The 15,927-nt window shown below is 41.8% G+C and overlaps 3 protein-coding genes across 3 annotated transcripts; 1 reads left to right on the forward strand and 2 right to left on the reverse strand.

Annotated features, from left to right (window-relative positions):
• Positions 1–124: 124 nt before the first annotated feature.
• On the reverse strand, positions 125–10,964 carry LOC134186308 (phosphatidylinositol-binding clathrin assembly protein-like). The gene is made up of 17 exons (XM_062654236.1): positions 10,777–10,964; positions 10,566–10,708; positions 8,103–8,178; positions 7,942–8,044; positions 7,834–7,873; positions 7,718–7,774; positions 6,620–6,679; positions 6,507–6,558; positions 6,296–6,447; positions 6,152–6,231; positions 3,451–3,694; positions 3,198–3,396; positions 1,693–1,935; positions 1,596–1,635; positions 1,426–1,537; positions 558–644; positions 125–496 (listed from the first exon to the last, which is right to left on the reverse strand). The coding sequence occupies exons 1-17, from the start codon at positions 10,895–10,897 to the stop codon at positions 317–319; spliced, it is 1,989 nt and encodes a 662-aa protein (XP_062510220.1). The 5' UTR covers positions 10,898–10,964; the 3' UTR covers positions 125–316.
• Positions 10,965–10,981: 17 nt separating this feature from the next.
• Positions 10,982–14,527, reverse strand: LOC134186309 (proteasome assembly chaperone 1-like). The gene is made up of 4 exons (XM_062654237.1): positions 14,210–14,527; positions 13,256–13,460; positions 11,211–11,335; positions 10,982–11,148 (listed from the first exon to the last, which is right to left on the reverse strand). The coding sequence occupies exons 1-4, from the start codon at positions 14,519–14,521 to the stop codon at positions 11,071–11,073; spliced, it is 720 nt and encodes a 239-aa protein (XP_062510221.1). The 5' UTR covers positions 14,522–14,527; the 3' UTR covers positions 10,982–11,070.
• Positions 14,528–14,555: 28 nt separating this feature from the next.
• Positions 14,556–15,831, forward strand: LOC134186311 (metal regulatory transcription factor 1-like). The gene has a single exon (XM_062654239.1). The coding sequence runs from the start codon at positions 14,647–14,649 to the stop codon at positions 15,712–15,714; it is 1,068 nt and encodes a 355-aa protein (XP_062510223.1). The 5' UTR covers positions 14,556–14,646; the 3' UTR covers positions 15,715–15,831.
• Positions 15,832–15,927: the final 96 nt, after the last annotated feature.

Raw genomic sequence — 15,927 nt, forward strand, 5'->3', positions numbered from 1 at the left:
GCAAAACTCAAATTTGGTGATTGGCAACAGAAATCCACATAAGTGACTCACTCTCGGACACCTTAAAATTTCTCAAAGCACTACACATGCCACTCACCCATTGAACAGTGCACCTTATTTCAACTTAAAGTATACACAAATCATATTGTACCGACTTCCAATAGAACATCGAAAGCTGCACGCAACATAAAAATGATAGCGCAACACCAAGCACCAAAAGACAAATCAGCAGCAAATGATACAAAGTGCCACTGACGTACCATTGGTCAGTCCAGTTCTTTGAGCCATACAAAACAACTCTTATCCTCAAAATACGTTATATTGGACCAAAAGGATCTGCCGGTCTAGACGACTGCTGCTGTCTTGGCTGTGACATTCCCATTCCCATTCCCATTCCCATCCCCATCATCTGTTGTGGATACATCTGCATACCCATCTGTGGAGCCCCGCCCATCACACCAGGCTGCATTGGTCTATAACTGGGCTGCATCATCGGCTACAGCAAAGGCCATAATGTGCATTCCATAGGCATTACTCAATGCATTCATACGACATACCTGCATCTGAGGCTGCATGGTCGATGGCACAGGAAAGTGACCCGCAGGGAGAGAGCTGCTCCAATCGGCCGGTCGACTACCAAGTCCCTGACAAATAAACAACAATTATAAACACAAAGCATAAACACAAAGCTGTAATACAAGTTAGTGTACCAACAATTCCAGGGTTCTAGCCAGAGATCCTAAGGCATAGTGAGCCACTACGCCATCCATCTTTGCCATCCACTACGTCTGTCTACTTGCTAGTCTAGCCAGCCCTCTCCAAAGACGTCATATATTGAGAGGCTAGCCTGTGATGTAAAGTCTTGTTCACATAATTTCTCTTCTATTATTGGATGGCAAAGAGAGGGAGGGGCTCCCAAGTCAGACTAATCCAACATGTAAGTGTTGCCAACATTTTAGGGTTGAGTTGCCTGTGTGTAAAAGCATATAGCTCGCTTCGTCAGGTATGGCAAACGACAAGAACTCTGAAAGTTTAGCAATGGCACGCTCTTGTACATTTTGATAAACAAGTGGACACCTTTTCAACCCTCTGGAATGCGGTGAGATACTCAGAGCAACGAAACATCAAAGACATGCCTTCAGTCCTATTCCACCGAAAGTAGAGGAAAGAGTATGAGCTGAAAAAGTAACTACTACATAATTGCTGCTGGAGGTTAGTAGTTTCTGCTTTCTCCTTGATCAGAGAGTTCTAATATGAGCTCAACATACAAATTTTGGCAACGGGAACTGAAATGTCAGATGTGGTAGATAATTAGGATATCACACCCCAAACTGCAAAGGGCACCCCTCCAGCTACACATTGCCACAAACCTGGCTAGAACACTGAATGCCATTAAAAAGTTACTAGAAACAGTAACAAGCTCACCTGTTGCTGCTGCTGCTGCTGCTGCGGTACAGTAACTGTTTGCCTTTGCATGGGGGCCCAGTTGGCTCCTCCAGTTTTCTGAGTGCTCGGTTCTTTCCACTGATGATGTGTTCTAAACACAGATGTAACGTTACAAAACACTACACTAATGTAAGTGTAATAAACGATACTTTTCTGAAAATCCGTATTTGTTTTTTCCCAAGTCAAGGTCTACACACATAAATATGTTTCTCGATTCTCGGTTATACGTACAAGCGGTCGCCATACCTTCAATGGCTTTATTGAGTCCAGATGATAGATCCTTGCCGAGTCCTTTTCCTGGGACTTTCTCGGGTTCTGAAGTAAACTGGCCCGTTTTCATCGGTTCCAGCATGTCTCCCAAACCAGGAGGCTGGCTGCCGTATGGCTGAGCTCCAAAACCTGACTGTGTAGCAGCAGGTGGTGCTGTAGATCTTGTTTCACCAAATGCGACTTCAAACTGAGCGTTGAAACCGCTGGTAGGACTTGGAACTAACACACAAGAATTTATCATGTATTGGATAGATGTTGCTCATGAGTCATAACGAAGACAACAACCCAAATACAATATGAACCGAAAATGACATAATGATGACTTGTGTTGTGTCAACAGATCAATCAAATAAAACAACTAGTTTTGAGATACAGCTAACAAAACACTTAAATAGAAAGCCTGATCTTTCTATGTAAAAGGCATTGTGTGTGTGTGTGTGTGTGTGTGTGTGTGTGTGTGTGTGTGTGTGTGTGTGTGTGTGTGTGTGTGTGTGTGTGAAAGCAGAATCCGTAGTTGAGAAGATACGTCGCTCGCTTCTTCACTGAGTTGACATATTGACCTACAGACTTCCATCTAGCAGCCATTCTCTATGCTTTGTGCATACAAGCAAAGGCAAAATGCCTACATACGGCAATTTTCAAGACCAAAATTGTTTATTATCCTATAATTCTTGAGTAAAAATTTCAAAATATGTTACTAAAAAACATTGGAAGCAGTAAGGTATCTCACACTTGTGTACATTGGCACAGCAAAGCAGGCTGGTATAAGTGAGTACCTACTGTATACAACTACATGCATATAGTGAGTGTCACAAGATCTATGTACAAGGCCACACATTGCCCTCTGCGTTTCCGTGAGTGAGGGAACACGCATTTTGAAAGATGGGAGGTTCTTCATGTTCATGCAGACTGTAAACTTCGTGACGTCTTGGAGGAGGTGGGATACGATGATCGGGCGGACCATGCTATCAATGTGATAACTAGCGCCACTGCCACTGCCACCAAACAAGACTTGGAGGTAGACAATGAAGTACAGCTGCATGCAGAGTTTGATTGTCGGAATGTCTACTTCAGTCTGGCATGTCAGCTAGAAACTGAGGCAACCTCCATGGCCAGCAGCAGTGAGAGGGGTGCTATAGTTTGCAGCATGTGCTATGAATGGGTGTACATGTGCACTTTTCACCACAAAAAGAAAAAAATTACTGCCCGTCCGTCTTTCTCAAACGTTACCCTAACCAAACAATTTTTCAGTGTGGCCTTATCCTATAATTTTGAGTGTGAAAACATTTTCAAAAAGAATATTATACGAAAAACATTGGAAGCAGTAAGGTATCTCTTACTTGTTTACATTGGGACAACAAAGCAGGCTGGTAGTGAGTGCCTATACAACTACATGCATGCAGTGAGTGTCACAAGATCTACTGCATACTATCATCCAGAACTGCCTAAGTATCATTCATACACTCAACAAAGCATCTTACCTGTTGCCCACGGATCTGCCGTTGAATTGATAGCCGGAGCGACCGGTGCATGCTGAGGAGTCATAGAGACAGGATATGATTGAGGTACGACGCCAAACTGTTGCATCATCTGAGCAGCAGGTTGGCCAGACTGAAGACCAAACGCTGACTCCAGCTCGGCCAAATCATTGCCCGGCTGTTGAGACTTCTGTTGCTGTTGCTATTAACATCAACCGGTGAGCAAAACCGTTCGCATTCCGGTTGCACAAAATACCTTCAGCTCAAGCAGTCGTGCCTTTTCTATCTCCAAGTGTCTCCGTCTTGCCGCAATGTCTTGTGGTGACAACTTTGTCTGAGCACCGAGTGGAGCCGCAACTGCAGGTATTGCTGCTGGAGCTGCCGGAGCCGGTACAAAAACTGTGGCAGGTTGTGTCCTGGCAGGTAACGGACTGTTTTGCAATGAAGTTCCCTGAGGCGGCGACGTAGACGAGAGATAAGACTGTGACAAGGACTGAATGCTAAAAGAGAGAGAAATGTTTTGACTCAATCGTGATGAACTGTTAACACACTCATTCCTGCACTGTATCCACACCAAATTACAGCGACTACAAGTATGTTAGAGCAGCAACATCATGTATTTCTGGACATATTAGAAATGATGCAAAAGTATGAGTGTTTGCCAAGGACTTAATAAAATAGTACACAACAACACCGAACTTGCCACCCACATATCTGTTTAATGTTAGACACCGGCATCGACCTTACAGAGACACCGGTTGCTACCAAAGATTGTGCAAACAATGAGGTCGTAACAGAACATGCATGATACACAATAAGTCTTCCTGTATTACTATTGTGATAAACGGCAATCCATTAAGGCATTGATAGGTCAGGGCTCCACCATGCAACCAGTTTGGTCGCCTGTGATCATTTTGTGCAGCAGGCGAGTAACTGGTCGCTCATACGTGACCTACAGTAGTCCACTGACTCTTAGTTGGTCACTGCTTGGCTTTGACTTACAATCTCACTACTACTACTACTTTCTTACTGCAGTACATTACTCTCTAGTTTACAAAACTAGGAGCTATCCTGTAGGTTCAGCGATATATTTCAATCAATCCAGGTGATCACACTTACATAACTCAGTTAGGGCCTGGTCACACTGCTTCTTCGTCTGCATTTACATCTGTGTTTGGTGAGGTCACACTAAACGTTTCTGCCAAAAGCAAAAACGCAAAGCAAATCCGTTTGAAGATGCAGATGCAGTATCTGCACAAGTGTCTGAAGCAGGTTGCTATGCGTCTCTGGTTTTCCCTAGTCTCGCGTAGCCAAACCCCTCCCCTTTTTGATATCTACCGGCGGGGAAGGGTTTGGTGAAATTGCACACAAGCAGTGGTGCCAGGCATACGCCCACGTCTTTCCAACTAGTAATTAGATGAAGGTTAAGCTGACAGGTGATAATTACTGGAAACATTCTTCTCTCTGTTGTCGACGAGAAATCACTTGTTGGAAGGCTTACAACAATCAATGGACAGACTTTACGATAGTATGGTATTGTTCTTGGTATAGGGCGTTTAGTTAGCTACGAATTCACGCAAACTGCGCGCTAACCTCTGCATAATTAATTATTTCGACCTGCCGTGCCATCGCCTCGATCTCTTCCCGCAATCCTTGAATTTGCTGATCTAGCCTAGGAAACAAAGCAAGCTACGTTCGGCAATGTATCACAAACAGGCTCGGTCCAGCTGCTTCTATCTAGTCAGCTGGTCCACAAAAGAATGTCCGACTAGCTTACACTTGCCAAGATGTCTACATTACTTGAGCATTTCGAGAGCCGTTTCTTTTACTTTGTTTTGCGTTTGATGAAAAGAGACTCCAAGCACAAAGCACAACAGTCCGGATCCATTGTGTAACTAACAATCAACTTGCGTGGGATTGATTACACGTTTACGTTAATGTAATTATCTGCCACCCGGAAGTCGGTGGCGGCTGGCACCACTACTTGTGTGCAATTTCACCAAACCCTTTCCCGCCGGTAGATATCAAGAAGGGGAGGGGTTTGGCTACGCGAGACTAGGTTTTCCCTTGTTCATTGGCCGTTGTCCACGCCTGTTGCATTTTAATAATAGTAAGCATTGACTCTCATCTCTAAACTGCCGCTACTGTTAGACTAATTCAGTTGCCACTTTACTAACTGCAGAAGTTATCAATAAGGAAACAAACGACGTCTTTTCCCACTTCTGTTGCTGTTGAATGTTCACTGTGTGGTCAACTGAAGCAGAGGGACTTTGATTGAGGTTTGGGGTGAAGTTTTAGTCTCATGGGATGACCAAAAGTAGAGAAGTTGAAGACAATTATGAACGTGTGTGCATAGTGTTACCGAGGGCCTAAACTTCCCGCGCCTTTCAATGGACGCAAACGCAGACGCAAATTCAGATGTAGTGTGACTAGGCCCTTCCTGTATGAACTTGAAGTCCCAAGTAATCTATTACCCAACCATTAAAAGGCATAGCTCTCTGAAATTCTGAATGCAATTCGTGTGCTCTTTCGTGACCGTCACTAATCGTCATGTCATACGTTCCTGGTCAGCTTGTCATCCCAGCACAAGACGGTTTCCTGTGGACGTCATTGCGAAATCACTTTTATCCCACTGATGCTCCACTCGACTGCATCTTTAACATCTACGTCTAGTACTACTGTAAGTGCACTACAGTATGATACAGTAGGTGCTGTTGTATGCAGCTATGTCTGGGATTCGAATGTATTTGAATGTGCCTTGGTCCAGTACTCCAAAATCCTACGATTGCTGGTGATCAATTATTTTTACTTGGTCACCACTTGCCACAAAACTCTTTTATTGTACGTGGAGCCCAAGGGTACAAGCTGCTTTCATCAATAAACAATCACCAATGGCGATAATTTGCAAAGACAACTGCCCGGGAACGCCGACCGTTGCACGTACAACAGCAACTTACTTTGCGGGCACATCAACTTTCCCCCCTTTCTCAAATGTCCGAACGTAACTTTCCAAAGTCTCGAGCAAAACAGACGGCGGCTGAAGCAAACAAGGAAATCGTTACATATACACACACGAGACAAATCGGCACACAACTACATACCCTTGTTAGTTCGGTTGCTTCCCCTTCTCTTTCAACTCCCACTTCCTTCGCTACTTTCATAAACTCATTGATACGATCCATCTTGACAACAAATTTCCTGTACAGGGCAAGACCATCACGTGCCTGCTGTTTCTTCAACTCATAAAATTTTGCTGCAAATATAGTGTCACACATGATAACATAAATGTAAGCGACATGATACACAACAAACCAAGCAAATTAATAACTCCGTCATTATAACATGTGAAAAGCTTGATCAGATCCTACAGACACACGAACTCACAAACGTCCAGTTTTCCGAATTCCGTACTGTATGTCTCTTACTCTGAAAAGCATCACAAACGCACCGTTGATTACTCCATTCGTCAGCTCCTCAGCAGTAACCTGAAAAGCAAACCAAAGTGCTGACACCATAGATAGAGGCAACATAGCCAGACCTAGTCCAGCCAGTCTTCTAAACCATTTTCCAAACGTACGTCTACCAGTTGCTGTTTGCCATACATCAATGGTCTTACACACGTACAACTAGAAACCTAGATGTTGCTAATTTGCCTATGCCATTGGCACAATATTGTTCCATAAATTACTTGCACTACACTGTAGCAGAAGAATACCAGTATCAAGCTACTGGAGAGAAGAAAAGCACCTACTCAACCCCTCTCCTCTCCAAGCCCAAGTGAATTCACTGATTTGTTTCAAATGAGACAAACTCCATTGCTGCATATGATTCACTAACGTTCGTTGGCCTGCCTCCACTATCATAGTAAGAGAACGAGACATCAATGATGTCCCTCGCTCAGTGACATGTTCACAACAAAAACTAACACTCGACAAAGTCTCTCTCACAACAAACAATAGTGACACCCACACAGCCTGACACACTGATACTTTCACTACATATTTAAAATTATAATTATCTTTTACTCTACAGTCCCTAAATTTTTACATTTTTGGTATTCTAGTATATAAATAAAAAATATTTAAAAAATTGAATTTATTGACAAAAATTGATATACGAGTAAAAATTTGAAAAAAGTTAAATATAAACCCAATAGAGTCTAACAAATAAACAAAAGCTTTACACTCTCGACTAACACCTGAAGTCGAGTAAGCCCCATCTCCGACTTTTGAGTAGCTGCGACCATCATCATACACTCTAGAGTGTCAATTAGCTCTTACGCATCGAGTATTCTCCCAAACTTTGCACCAAGCACACAAAGTTCAAATCCCATATGCTTTGAGACCAACACCGACCACGCTGACAATCTGCTTCGACACACTTCAGTTGCACGCCAAGTGTCGACCACAACTACAACTTAGATTTATGAATGTAATACTGGCACTACTGACAGCTTGAGAATCTTTCAGTAAACTAGTACCCAAACCACCCTCCTTTCCCTCTCCTCGTCAATAATATCGTACCTCCATAGCCAAGAGTGCATCGACCAGCCGTTCAAGAACAGGAAGAGCTTGTAGAAGCTGTGTAAATACATACAACGTGTTACATAGTGATAACACACAAAAACATTCGAGATAACCTTGGCTTGATCTAACGTCCTCAAATAGCCGTCTTCCTTACTGCACACACATGCATACACGTTGCATAATCTCAAACAATTTAGGTACCATAATGCACGCGTACTCACCCACGACTCACTCTACAAAAGTCGTATCCCATTTGTCTGTACGCAAATGCCTTTTCGTTTAGAAAGTTAGCGTAGCGTCGTATAAACGTTGACATGTCGTACGCTAATAATACAAAGAGTCACTACAACATCCCTCCACACCAAGTCACAGTTGACGCTACCTTGTAGGCCACCTTTATCTAGAAAGTTGTCTAATACAAAGAGGCTCGTTCGAGACGCGACGTACTGAAGAAAACGCTGCAAAAGTATTGCATATTAGATCATCAGTGTAACATATGGCATAATATCGCAGTCAATAAGTACACAAATTATCAAGCAAGCCAGAACTTTGTACAGCAATATGCACGACACGAAAGCAAAATTGTCAAACTTAATTTATGCTTCCATGGGAACACTGCACAACAACAAAAATCGTACATCATGTATTTCTTCCAATTTCAAAGTCATTCAACAGCATGGTTTGTATATGCTTTCATTGTCCACATCCTATAGCTGCAAGTGTACGATGAACATTACGTGAGGTATGTAAGATATGTGGTGTAGCTGCAAGTGTACTATGAACATTACGTGTGGTATGTACGATATGTGGTGGGCATGGTCAATCAGTGTGAGATGTTCCACATGTTACTGTAATAGTATAACCTGATACAGTACACAATTACATAATGCAGCTACCCTGGACAGTCTATTTCCACTTTTAGCATAAATGCTCTAACAACAGCTGCCTAACTCAGGCCTTACATTTATTGCCTATTAGTTACAAGACTCACTGAAACTTACAGTTGAGTGTCTGATGACACCAACAGTGCCCAATCAGATGTGTATCTACAAAACTTTCTAAGTCTTAATGAAATCCTTGTTTAGATTCAGGGAGCTTATTGCTTCCCACTTTGCTCAAGTGCTGTGCTTCAACCAAGTTATCACTATCAGTGTTCAAAAGTAGTCATCAAGTTGTCGTTTGATATAACAGAGGCTTCCATCCTGACGAGTAAAGTCACTCAAGTTATTGTGGACCCAATAAATTTTATGCTATAGAGTAGAACAGGTCACACTGAGAGTTACACACCTCTGAAGTCATGTGATTTCGCTTACTTGCCAGTCCAATTATTTGATATTTATGAATACATGTACAAGTCCTAAACTCCTTGCAGACTAAAAAAATTCTGTGATATTGCCAAGATGACGACTACGTCTGCCATAAAACTTCAAACACACTGGTACATGTTTTTGCTTGCAGTGTTTGAAACAAGGCACATGTCTATTGATATATCAATCACTGGAATTGCTTGAATACAAAAGTACACTTTATATGTGATGCTGAAAACTCCATGTCCAACTCAAGATCCACATCTATGTAAACTGATTGCTTTTGAAACAGTCGACAAGTCAGACTAGCCTAGTACCAAATGACTCACTTGTTGACAAAACCAATAGTTATAAGCCAATGCAGCTTTTATTCCAAAGTGAATGTATTGCTCTAATGCAGCACTTACACCAAGAAGGCCAGCAGCAATGTCTAAGTGAGAAACCAGAGTACCACTTATTCATACAGAGAACAGGTACAGCAACACTCTGTAAGGTATCTTTGACTTACACACTAAATGTTTGTCTAACAAACGATAACTTCCATAAACCAACAAATCAAGCCCTTACTTTCTAAATAAGCAAGAAGTTGTAAGCCCCACATGTTACCTTGACAAGATCAGTGCTCTTGAAGACAATGTAAATGGTTGCCAATTTTTTTTAGATAAATTGACAAAATTAGATGTGCTGGCTTCGACCTACAGAAACTATAAACCTCGTGTCCAACTTCTTCCTCTAGACCTTAGACATTGACTACCGCAATTTACAACACCACAAACATCAAATTAGAGTCTGTCACTGCATTTGCTAAAAGACTACAGAGACGTAACATCATAGAGATGAGAAATTAGACCGTTGAGAGGTTTCAGGCATCACTCAGCTATTCTGGGGTTATTCCTTCTAATTCCTTCTTCGTTGAATGATGACATTAGCTACGAAAACCTACACTATACCAATTACCTGTAACAGACTTAGCAACCAACAATCTGGCATCAGAACTGGTTGATATCCACACACAGACCAACTCTTGTATTACAACTCAAGAGTTAGGAGATAATATGATACACAAAGACTAGAAATCCAAGCTGTAGGACACGTGATCACACGACCTTAGCTGTTCCATTACTCTCACACTACATGCAAACTCTGTGAAGCCTTAATTAAGCTCTTGCATAGCCGCTTATCTATGCAAGTCATAATGAGAAACAAATAGTATTCAAAAAAATACTATGAGGATTCCTGGTTGGATACCTAATTGCACAAGCGAACGTTCAAAATCACATCATCAAGAGCTCTTGACCAAACCGTCTTTTAGTTTACACGTGTTGCTCTATGACATCCGGGCACTACGACTCTAACACCTTACCCTGCAAGCTAGTCATTCCAAATCAGGTGCAGAGTTTCACGCACCACAACAATCACCTCTAAATCTACAAAAACCCGATTCGTCGCGAGAATACCTCGTGCTGAAAGCATCACGCCCACTCCATGAGTAGGTGTACAGAGAGAGTACAGACAGCAACCGAGTTTGAGTTACCTACCTCGTGTCCTCTCGACATCAAGTTGTGACACGTTATCAACGCTTTGAACACAACAATCCAGCTCGAGTTCTGACAACGAGAGAAAATATCGCTTCCAAGGTCTGGCATGCTAAACGTCGGCGAGTTAGTCAGAGCGATGAGCGCTGAAACACACCGCATCGAAGAGAAAATCAAGAGTAAAGAAAGGCGACACCTCGCAACGCTCTCTTACTGTCGACGTGCTTCTTTTTGGGTCCCATCACCTCGTGGCTGCTCGCCTTGGCGACCACCTTGGCCAGGTGCTGACCGGTGAGGGTATGCACGCCGGCGGTCAGCCTGTCTGCTACTGACATATCGAAACCCCGTCTGCTAGAGGACGATTCGAACAAAGTCGAGTAATCCGGGCATTTCGCAGGGAACAACACTGCGCACGTGAACGTGGATGCGTGTAATGAAGTTCGCATGTTTACGGTATTGTTCTACGGTATGCGTTACAGATAACGACGTCGCGCGTTAGTCGGCTTGTCTAGATGTACATTGGAGTGTCCGACTCGACGTTTGGTAGTTGCTTGAAGACGTCCTGCTCCGTGGCAGCGAACGAGTTCTGAGAACAGAGCAATTCAATATCAGTCGATGAGACAGTGGGGTACATGCTAAAGTCATTACCAGTTGAGGTGTTGCTCGGTATGCTGAGAGAAATCGCCTCATTGTCTGTCTGTCAGGCCGCGGACTGTCGGTGACGCACACGTAAACTTTCAGAGGAACAGAGTGATGTTGACAGTAGGAAACAACTAGGAAAAACCCGTAACGTTTACTGAAAATATGAGCATTCTCGTTCATTCTTTGATCCCATTATCACAGTGTGTGTACGTGCGCATGCAGTCCTACGTGTAATTTATGAAAAGTAGCTGTTTTGATAGCTTCACAATATACAAACTGGGAATCCTGATTGAAGACCTACTTCTAATAGAAAGCCTAGTATACTTTTGGCTATGCTTAGCGTAATAATTTAATTAAAAAGCAACAGAGACAGATTCCTGAGTGAAGACTTTTATTTTTTAGGAATTAATGTAAGGATTGATCTGGAGTCTACCAAGTTCTAGTGGCAGAATGATATTTTGTGGAAACTTTTACCTCAGGTCCTGCATAACCATTATCTCGTTTCCACAGGCAATTCATTTCTGGTGCTACATATGTACAACTACTGCATGTGCCCAACTAGAGAAGACCTACATATTGAAAATCATTGCACACAAGTCTGTGACTTGTTCCTTGGCCTGTCGTCTCTGTTGCCCAAATTGGCAACATACTGCGGAAAAGAGGAAATCAAACATCATTTGTGACCACTAAGGAAGCTGAGTAATTTGTCAAAGCAAGTGCACCAGCAATACCAAAGATATAGGACTCAGAGTATAGCTTCATCATCTTCTGATGACTAATATGCCAGACCATTAGCAGATAAATTTAATGTAAAAGAATATGAAGAGTTCAAGTGTGAAACATAATATTATTAAAGTCCCCTAGGCAGAGCTACAATAACAAAGTCAACAGGTCAGTATCAAATATTAATTGGGCACATAATACTCACTTTCATCATGACAAGAGCACCTTGGGAAAAACCTCATATTATGTTTGTCCAGTCACACAGAGCCCAGGTTATTAACTCCAAAGTAAGTTGACCTGACCTCCTTAATAGCTATATTACTACCACAAAGCTGCATGGTGTATTTTGGTCTTGCCTATGTTGTTTAACATCACACATAAGAAGATGAATAGTATCACTGTTTCAGCTGAAAACCTCAAGGGGAAAATGACAACATGCATGTCTTGCTTGCATTAGTTACTCATTCAGTTCTATATGACTAATGTCTCCCTGGCACACCTAATTCTACACATATTCTAAAAACAAATGAATTACTGAATACATTACATTTTCTCTCTTCTGAGACTTAGATTCATGGTCAATCCCTCATTTCCTATCTCCAGCTCGCCAACTCATGAAAAAGCAAGAGCGATTGTTGACTGAGATCTCAATTTGACTTCTCGATCTGTTCTGTTTACAGCAGACTACAAACGCTCACCTATAGTTTTCCCAAAGTTTGAAAGTAAAAATGTCTCTAGAAATGGCCGTAGCGAAAGCGACAAATAGAAATACAGTCTCATACATTTCCTTCTATTGTATTTCTAATACTAGACTTCCAAAACGTCCCAGTTACAAGTGGTGGATTCAGAGAACAAATATTTCACTAGCAAAGAAGCTGTTTGTACAGAAAACCGAAACCAGAATGCTGTGGGGTCATTTCCAACATCTAAGTAATGTGAACTCCCAAATAAAATGTATAACTTTAAGTACATCTCAACACAAATGCATACCTGACAGCAGACAAAAAGTAATATAATAACTACAAACGAGTTTCACTAACAGTTTGATGTCAGTCATCAGAATATGATATGATATGACATGATATATTGTTTTCGCACTAATTAGTGCAGTTCCCTCTCAGGGGCATAAAAAAGAAAAAAAAGACACAGAAGAGAAAAGAAACACAGCACAAAACAAATACATAGAAGTACAAACTACATTAATTCAGCTCTGGTGTAATTAATTTCCTTGGCATCCCATACATAAATCAGTGACTGAGTCATTCATAGTTGTGAGTATTCTAAGTAAACATAGCAACAGACAAGTGAATACATAACAGTCACCTTACCTAAACCTGATGCACCAGTCAGTTCATTAGGAGCCTCAAGCCTTGGGCAGACTTCTCTAGTTCGTTGAAATTCTTTGACTGAATCCGGATAACAACAAAGTCGCAAGAATGGAGTCGTTTCTGACAATGGATCGGTGACTCTGAAATATTGATACGCCATAGTGCAGAAGACTAACACTCTTCCTGGTACAATACAACTGAAAAGCTGCACAAAAAACCCATAAACTAACTGTGTGATCAAAGCAGTTAACTGAATGTATATAAAAAGGGACATTAGTACACATGATACCATCTATACATGTATAACAATTTGTGATCACTGTTCTTGGTTGACGTGTAATCACATATTTGCAAGACACAGACAGATGCACACACATATACACACATTGTACATAAATGCTAATAGATGTCCATTCTTGCAATGAAGGGACTCTGTTATAAGCATCCCTTGTATCATATACATAAATGCATTGATACAAACATTTGAGTTCCGATCATGATGGCTGTGTTCAATCCCAGATGACAACAAAATTAAAATCTAAAATAAATCTGTTGGTGTGTCCTAAAATTTGTCATGCGTACACTACAAGATGAGAAGCTTTTATTACCTTTCTTGCACAAAAACTTTTACAATTTTATTAGAGTAAGTGCAAACGCAGTAGTCATTTAAATCTACTGGAACTTTTCAAAGTTGGCAAAGTTACTCGTGACACAAACAATCAGCGCATGATCTGTAGTCTTGGAATTCCAAGTGCCACTGCCAATCTCTAGGCAACACGCAGTTGCAACTCGATCTCCACCATTCTGAGCTAGTCACTGTCTTATATCCATCTCAATTAAATATTTAAAATTGAGTTTAACGGCATCATTTCAATTCCAAAGAAAAAGTCTAACATATATATATATATATATATATATATATATATATATATATATATATATATTACCCATTACCTCGTTTGCCCAGTCTTGAGCAGGGTCAGCAAATGTGAAGGTACAAGCTACCAAACTCTCCTCCTCAGAGTCTATTCTGTAAATATTACAACACTTGTCCGTTGGTTGGTCTTGTCTGAAGCTATTTCCACTTGTTACATCATTCGTACAAACACCAGAGCCAATCAACTGGCACCCTGGCCCTCCAATGAGACTCCCTCTAAGAAAGACGGACGCAAACGGATCCAATCCACAAACAAGCGTACTGCATCGAATAGGCAATGCTATACCACCATGGAATCTAAACACAGAATTTAATTCTTTCTCTGACATATTTCAGTGTCCCGTATAAAGAGGTCTGGAAACCGAGGCAGTGTGAGTCAGGGTCACACGGAAGTGTTGTGCTTGATTCTAACGATTCGAGCACACAAGGTTGTCTTTAATCTGTTGCCGTCTCGATGAATGACGATACAGGAAAACCTATGTCGGACGGAGCCCCACCTGTTGTTGACGAGTCATCATCATCTGTGTCTCGCTCGAAACCCCACGAATGTACATTTCAAGGCTGTAATCGGAGCTACACTACAACAAGCAATCTAAGAAACCACATGAAGAAACACACCGGACAACTAAAATTTCACTGCACGCACGAGGGATGCGGCAAGTCTTTCCTCACTTCCTACGGCTACAAGACACATCTGAGAGTACACACTGGAGAGAGACCGTTCTCGTGTGATTACAACTCTTGTAGTAGGACTTTCAGTACTCTGTATCGACTGAAAGCTCATAAACGACTTCATTCCGGAGAGACTTTTAATTGTAAATTTGATGATTGTGACAAAGTATACACGACCATGAGTGATCTCAAGAGACACGAGAGGAAGCACTTGGACGATCGACCGTATCGATGTGAAGAAGGAGGATGCGACGAAAAGTTCAAGACCGACTATCAGTTGCGAGATCACCTACAGAAGTTGCATAATTCCATTAATGCTGCAGGCAATGACAAGCCTTATGTGTGTGTAATAGTAGGGTGCAACGAGGTGTTTGCGACTAATTACAGCCTTCGAGCTCATGTTAAAGGGCATGAACATGTTCCCGATCTGAATGCACTATTGCATCACGAGTGTAGAGAGTCACACGGCAACGATCACGGCAAAAAGAATAGTCGTCTTGTTGATGCTGCCGTTCAGACAGATATTTCTGGACTAACGAGCTCGTTTACTGTCAGTGTCAACTGCTTGTGTCCGAGCAGCTCTAATAATTCATTGCTCCAGTCGTCTGAGAGTCAAGTTGTTATGGATCTAAATGATGGATTGTCGTTACAGTCGATGCTGGCCGATCTCGGACAAGCAGCTGCATCTTCTCTGTTTAGTCCATTTGGTACTGATAGAGTAGCAGATATAGTGAGTCCCACTACACCGAAAATGAATCTAAATTTTACTGATCCAATCGCTGGACCTTTAGTTGGTGACTCTGTTATTGGCGATATGTTTCTTGACTCACTTGGAAATGGTAGCTTATGACCATATGGGTTGTCGATTTCCAGTAGTATAATTTAATATTGTATGGGGACAATGGGCCACAGATAGTTAGTGTGGCTTTCTTGATAATTTTTTACTTATTTTTGTGAATATGACACAAACGACTAGTAGATTGCATGAAATGCACGTATGGACACACACACACACACACACACACACACACACACACACACACACACACACACACACACACAC

This window comes from Corticium candelabrum, chromosome 11, assembly GCF_963422355.1.
Source record: "Corticium candelabrum chromosome 11, ooCorCand1.1, whole genome shotgun sequence".
Lineage (NCBI taxonomy): Eukaryota > Metazoa > Porifera > Homoscleromorpha > Homosclerophorida > Plakinidae > Corticium > Corticium candelabrum.

What these genes read in the sequence shown, in the direction of transcription:
- LOC134186311 (XM_062654239.1), top strand. Translation starts at nt 14,647, where the DNA reads ATGAATGACGATACAGGAAAACCTATGTCGGACGGAGCCCCACCTGTT.
- LOC134186309 (XM_062654237.1), bottom strand. Translation starts at nt 14,521, where the DNA reads ATGTCAGAGAAAGAATTAAATTCTGTGTTTAGATTCCATGGTGGTATA. An exon ending in GACTGGTGCATCAGGTTTAG is followed by an intron (nt 11,336 to 13,255) that starts GTAAGGTGACTG and finishes GGTTTTTCCTAG; the next exon opens with TTGTTTCCTACTGTCAACAT. An exon ending in ACCGAGCAACACCTCAACTG is followed by an intron (nt 11,149 to 11,210) that starts GTAATGACTTTA and finishes CTCTGTTCTCAG; the next exon opens with AACTCGTTCGCTGCCACGGA.
- LOC134186308 (XM_062654236.1), bottom strand. Translation starts at nt 10,897, where the DNA reads ATGTCAGTAGCAGACAGGCTGACCGCCGGCGTGCATACCCTCACCGGT. An exon ending in TGATGTCGAGAGGACACGAG is followed by an intron (nt 8,179 to 10,565) that starts GTAGGTAACTCA and finishes ATACTTTTGCAG; the next exon opens with CGTTTTCTTCAGTACGTCGC. An exon ending in ACTCAATAAAGCCATTGAAG is followed by an intron (nt 1,636 to 1,692) that starts GTATGGCGACCG and finishes TTATGTGTGTAG; the next exon opens with ACCTTGACTTGGGAAAAAAC.